General features: G+C 41.3%; 1 gene segment (V, D, J or C); it reads left to right on the top strand.

Moving 5' to 3' along the window:
• The first annotated feature begins 274 nt into the window (after positions 1-274).
• Positions 275-858, top strand: LOC131723256 (Ig heavy chain V region 914-like). The segment is given in 2 exon segments: positions 275-401; positions 533-858. Coding segments are annotated over 2 exon segments (372 nt in total).
• Positions 859-6,677: the final 5,819 nt, after the last annotated feature.

Below are 6,677 nucleotides of genomic sequence, written 5' to 3'. Positions count from 1 at the left end.
CTCCGAAAAAAAATGTGTGGCTTTAATATATAATTGCTTAATAAGCTTTCAATTAAACTTTGATAACCTGGCCAGGTTTTCTGAAATCCAATTAAGCATCGCAGGCAGCAAACTCCTTATGCTGCACCACTGTAGCTAATGCTACACACACGCTGCCTGCCAGCTGAGATCTCCTCTATTTGAACCCACTGAAGAGCGTCTATGCAAACCTCAGCACAGTCCCTTCCTATTTAAACCCAGCCTGCTGTCTGCTAGTTCAGATGTGCAGAGGAGAGGTTGGGCTGCATTTCTCAGCTCTTTCTTTACACACCACAAAGTGTCTTTGCTGCAAATTATTCATTACAAGTCATTCACAATGTTGGGTGCTTTAAAAGTCATCCTGTTATTGGCTTATGTGACATGTGAGTATAAATTGCAATCACTTGTATTCTCATTCAACATGTATTTTTAGTGTATATACTATGAAAAACAATGATTTTAATAATTATCATTTGCATTATTGTTAAAACTTGTGTGTGTTTGTTATTTTCAGATGCAGGCTGTGATGATGTTATAACCCAGTCCAGTCCTGAAGTCAGAAAGCCAGGAGAATCTCTCAAGCTGTCTTGTAAAATCTCTGGATACTCTTTGACTGACAGCAGTAGCTGGTACGCCACAGCCTGGATTCGTCAGCCTGTCGGGAAAGCACTGGAATGGCTGAGTAGAATCGACTATGATGCAGAGGCATTTTATGCACAGTCAGTCCAGGGCCGGTTCACAGTCAGCAAGTCTGATTCCAGCAGCACTGTGTTCTTACAGATGAACAGCCTGAAGACTGAAGACACTGCCGTGTATTACTGTGCTCGATACCCACAGTGAGGAACTGCAATGCAGGACTCGTACAAAAACTATTCCATTAGATACATGTGCATAGAAAGAGGAAGTGTGAATGTTTACAGATGTCTGATCTGATATTGTTTTGAGCCAGTCCGGTTTTGAACTGAGAAAGCCAGGGGAGTCTGTAAAGATGTCTTGTGAAGTCTCTGGATTCACATTAAGCAGCAGCTATTGGATACACTGGATCAGACAAGCTCCTGGGAAAGCTCTGGAATGGTTGCTGAACTGTACATAACCAATATTCAATACTGTCCATCGATATAAGGTCATTCTACTGGTTTCCATGGATACTTCCACCACAGCATAGCTGCAAATGAACAGCCTGAAGACTGAAGACACTGCCGTGTATTACTGTGCTCGAGACTCACAGTGAGAGAAGTGAAGCCTGAGCCCTTACAAAAACCCACTAGTGTGAATCCACTCATTCATGTCAAGGGGAAACGCAGAACTCTGCCAGACTTTGCTTTGTTAATGTATACTGAACATGAAGTTACGTGATTTCATTGAATTTCATGTATCTGACATACAGGTTGAAATATCTGTGTCCAGTGCTGACCACACAACTCCTCCTCAATTCAAATGATATTCCTCTTGGTCAAACTTCTGGACATTCCCAGCTAATTATAAAAACATCTTCAAAGAAGCACAAACCCTACAGTGGCCCCGATATTATTCACACTGTTACCCTCACTTTCAATAGCCATCCGAGTTCTCATATATTTAGGTGGAATTGTGGAAAAGAAACTTTGCATTGTACTGTTATATAAAGGGAAGATTTAGCACAATCCATGATGATGTGTTGCTGTGTGGCGGAGTGTCCCGCCCCTATTTATTATTATTTGTATTTTTGTTTGCGGCGCGGGTAAAAGCGCCGCGTCTTTTATTATTATTTAAAAACCCCGTGAGGATGCATGGCTGATCAGCTACTGATTACTTAAATAGCTGACAGTCATGCATCCTTACCAAACGCGTGCAGACTCTGGCCGGGGGATAATAAGATAATTACCAACTAGTTAAATCCCTCGGCCAGAGTATATAAACCTGCAGCTCTCTGCATTTGGGGTTGAGAGTGTAGAGGAGAGTACGGGAGAGCGGAGAGAGGAGAGAAAGCCACATTTGGAAAACAATTGCTAAAACGTGCTGGATTACCCAGCACATCACTTACTTGTTTGTTTGTTCATTCGTTTGGCCCTCGTGCCCTTTTGTTTTGTGTTTTGTTGGTTTGTTTAATATTTTGTTTGTTAATAAATACGCTGAGTGCTACTGCACTCAGCTTCACCCGCCCATCCACTGTTTGTGATTCAGTTACTTCCTGGTCCGTGACGTCATCACCCTCACCACTGCGAGCCAGACTGTCACATGCTGACTGACCAGCCTTTCATACCTCTGGGGACCTGGGTTCCAGTCCAGCTGGTCAGGACTCCAGTACAATCAGTGTGGTGGTCACTTCTAGGTGTCCAGTGAACATTAGTCCACGTCACAAAAACAACCACACAATTCAGGGCAACACTTTCCATGAAGTGTTTGGAATTACTGTGTATTTACAGAGTAGTTACTTAGTAAATACATGTGCACTTACACATCATTACAATGTTAGTTACAATGTACTTAATGTGTCCAATGTCTTTGCACGATATACCCCGAACCCTATCCCTAAACCTAACCCTGTCCCATAGGAGTTAATGATGCCACTGTGTGAAAAGTATCACTATGAAGGACTGCATTTACCTGTAAAGAAACCTGCTTTGTATGTTAACTGAGTCAATAAATCTGAGCTGCTTACACTGCCAATAAGAAGCAACTATTCATCCAAATCTCCCCACACTAATTCACAACACTATTGATGCATATATGTCTAGTGGTTTCCTCCCTGATTACAGAGTGCAATCCATGCTAAACAGATACAGAATGGAAACCAGTGGAATGTTGTGTCCTGGGCACAGTATTGCCAGCAGCCTGCTTTTCTCATTTTCGTCCAGTAGATGGCAGTGTCTCCCTCAGAATGGCAGCACTGTAACAGTATAAAAATCTGACACGTGCATTATTGAGCTTCACAGGAACAGAGAGATCAGTCTGCTGTTCTGCCTGCAAAACACAGTCACACTTCACCACCTCAGTAGCTTCATAGGACACAGAGAAGTCAAGAAGCATTTAGGGTTTGCTGGAAACGTTAAAGATGGATATTGTTAAAAATACAGCAAACAAAAACCCAACTATCTCCCCCTCTCTTTCGCTGTATTTTCTTTCTCCAAAATATGAACATAATGTTTGTGTTCAAAATGCCACTGATCAACACTGTTCCAAGGTTGTGGATTTCCCCAGCCCCTCTATCATAGTCGAGGGATTCCAGTGTGCAGTGTTTCTGGGAGTCAGCAACATAAACAAGCTGCTTTAAATAATGCAGAGAAACGTATGCAAATGTCCAGGGCTTCACTTCCTATTTAACTCTGCTGCAGTGCAGACAGGAGCAGGAGGAGAGGTAGTCTGTCTGCTGGTTACAACACTTTCTTCTTTCAATAACCACAATACTGCAGTACAATGGGGATTTTAACAGCTCTCTGTATAATAATGACAGCTCTATCAAGTGAGTATCTGACACTAGTGGAAATTAGCCTGCATTGATTCTGTATATTACTTGATGTTTTAGCAGTAGTTACTGTACGTTGTTTGCTTTTTTCCTCAAGGTGTCCGGTCTGATGTAGTGTTGTCTGAGTCCGGACCAGCAGTTATGAAGCCTGGAGAGTCCCATAAACTGTCCTGTAAAGCCTCTGGATTCACATTCAGCAGCTACTACATGAGCTGGGTTCGACAAGCTCCTGGAAAGGGTCTGGAATGGCTGGCTTATATTAATCGTGCTGGTAATAGTACAAGCTATGCCCAGACTGTCCAGGGAAGATTCACCATCTCCAGAGACAATTCCAACAGCATGCTGTATTTACAAATGAACAGCCTGAAGACTGAAGACTATGCCATGTATTACTGTGCTCGATACCCACAGTGAAGAATTGCAATGCAGGACTCGTACAAAAACTACAGCAATATTATACTGTGGATAAAAAGGGGAACTGTGAATGCTAATTAGTATTGTGGCATCTACATGAGCTTGAATAACTCATATCAGACTGTATTAAATGTGATTAACAATAATAGAAGGAAGAGACTCCTGTAGCACTGATATTTAGTGCTGTGAACCCGACTCCCCCCATGATCCCCTTTACACTCGTGGGAAACTTGTAAAGAAATAATACAGAAAGAAACCCAAGCCCAGAGAATCCCAACACAACACTGAGCTATTGCATTGAAACAAAAGGAATTGATGAGAAATAAAGAGAAAGAAAGACTGGATGGCACTTTCATTCCAGGGAACATATTCCATAGTATTGAGTGAGAAACCACAGTGGAATGATTCATTATTCTGGGATCACTTGGGAATGAATCAAGCATGGCTTTGTGATCACTGTACTGTCCTTACATTATTATTATTTATTTCTTAGCAGACGCCCTTATCCAGGGCGACTTACAGTTATTACAAAGAATCACATTTTAATGCATCACATTCCAAACAGCGTTCCCTCTCAGCTTTGTAGATGCTGAGGAACTTGCTGTTTCGACTGAGAAAGGGGAAATTATCAGTGAGAAACGTTCGATCACATCAGCTGTTTAATCTATTATTTGTGTTGCCTTGCACAATTTTGAAACAATATTCCATGAGAAGTATCTCAACAATTTCACAATTTGCTTTACCTTTAAACATATAGAAGACATTTCTTCTGCCTGTGATTCTCAATCACCCTCTGATTATGTCTAATAAATATTTTGATGCAGAATATATTTCCCTTCATGAAGCCTGTGTGAGGTCCTCTCATAACTGCATCATAGATATAGACTGTGTGCTTAACTGGTGGTCTCAACAGCATTGCTTTATGTTGTATAAAACACTGGCACCTGCACTGCCTTCAACCCTGTCGAGAATCTTAACCTGAAGTTCTGACTGAAAAGCACAGAAATAAAACCAAACCACACTAGGGCACTCAACAGTGTAATAGATCAGCTCAAATCTATTTCAATTGGATATATTATTACATAGATGGATTTATTATTAGATCACACTTAAATAAGAACACAGGCTGTGTTATAGAACTATGATCAATAGCTGAAGCCCATGATAACCCCACACAGACTGACCATTATTAGTTATTACTAGTGTTTCAGTTTCCACACGATCGCTTTAAAAGTTTGTCCTAACTGCAATATCAGAATGATCCATCTCGTAGTAAGGACTCCGGTTTGTCAGGAGCTACATTACGATCCTTTAAGAGTTCTGTATTGGACAGTAGCTGCTGCCACATCAATTCTTAATACAGTATATATTTTACAATAGATAACGTAGGGCAGGGAGTGTGAGTTAAATGGCAATGAACTTGTGACAGATATTTTATGAAAAGCAGTGACTGCTTCTCTGTTGCTATGACTGTGCTTTCATCTCAAATCAAAGTACGGAACTTCCACTCTCGCAAAGCAATAATAATAATAATAATAATAATAATAATAATAATAATAATAATAATAATAATAATAATAATAATAATACAGAGAGAGATATTCTCACTGACAGAAGCATTTGTTTTGTTCGTTGTGGAATGATAACTCTAAAAGTCTTGGATCAGACCGCATCCAGAAAAGCGTCCCAGAGCGCACTTTGCAGGTTGTTTCCTTGTGTGCTTGGTGTTTAACTCGGTAGACGGAGCGATATTTGTGGAAGGAGGGTGGGCAGATGTTTTCTCAACACATTCATGGTTAGCAACAGCAGGTGCAGCATCGCTAGTATTTTCACTACAATCCTGTGATGATGTTCCCCTGCACGTTACGTTCATGTAAACTCAGATCCAGGGCTGCCAGATTTCTGACCAAATCAAGCGCAACCCATGCTAGAGTACGGGCGGTGATGCAAATTCCAACCCGCGACTCTCAAAAAACAAGCCCAATCCTTATTATAAGCGGATTTAGCAACTCTGCTCAGAGCTTATAGCCCGACCTATGCCACTGGAAGCGAGCTCTGAACTAATGTGACGTACATTTTTAAGGCTGGAAATCAGCGAATCAGCTGCAAGATTCGACAGACGCAAATATTCTCATATTAACGCTTTGCAAGAATTCTCTCAAAATGAGATGTTTACCTCGATTTTGGAGTCTGGATTGAGGTGGATATTTATGATAATAACTTGTGAAAGATAGTAAACTGAGTGCGAAGGCTGTTGCCAGTTATTGTGAAGAATGCGCGCATTGTAGCCTCACAGGGAACGCTGAACAGCATCCGTTATAAGTGGAGTGCACCTGTATAAACAAGCTGCTTTAAATAATGCAGAGAAACGTATGCAAATGCCCAGGGCTTCACTTCCTATTTAACTCTGCTGCAGTGCAGATAGGAGCAGGAGGAGAGGTAGCCTGTCTGCTGGTTACAACACTTTCTTCTTTCAATAACCACAATACTGCAGTACAATGGGGATTTTAACAGCTCTCTGTATAATAATGACAGCTCTATCAAGTAAGTATCTGACACTTGTGGAAATTAGCCTGCATTGATTCTGTATATTACTTGATGTTTTAGCAGTAGTTACTGTACGTTGTTTGCTTTTTTCCTCAAGGTGTCCGGTCTGATGTAGTGTTGACTGAATCCGGACCAGCAGTTATAAAGCCTGGAGAGTCCCATAAACTGTCCTGTAAAGCCTCTGGATTCACATTCAGCAGCTACTACATGGGCTGGGTTCGACAAGCTCCTGGAAAGGGTCTGGAATGGCTGG

This window comes from Acipenser ruthenus, chromosome 54 (genome assembly GCF_902713425.1).
Source record: "Acipenser ruthenus chromosome 54, fAciRut3.2 maternal haplotype, whole genome shotgun sequence".
Lineage (NCBI taxonomy): Eukaryota > Metazoa > Chordata > Actinopteri > Acipenseriformes > Acipenseridae > Acipenser > Acipenser ruthenus.
Note: the sequence above shows the minus strand (reverse complement) of the source record. Positions and strands in the feature narration are given on the sequence as shown.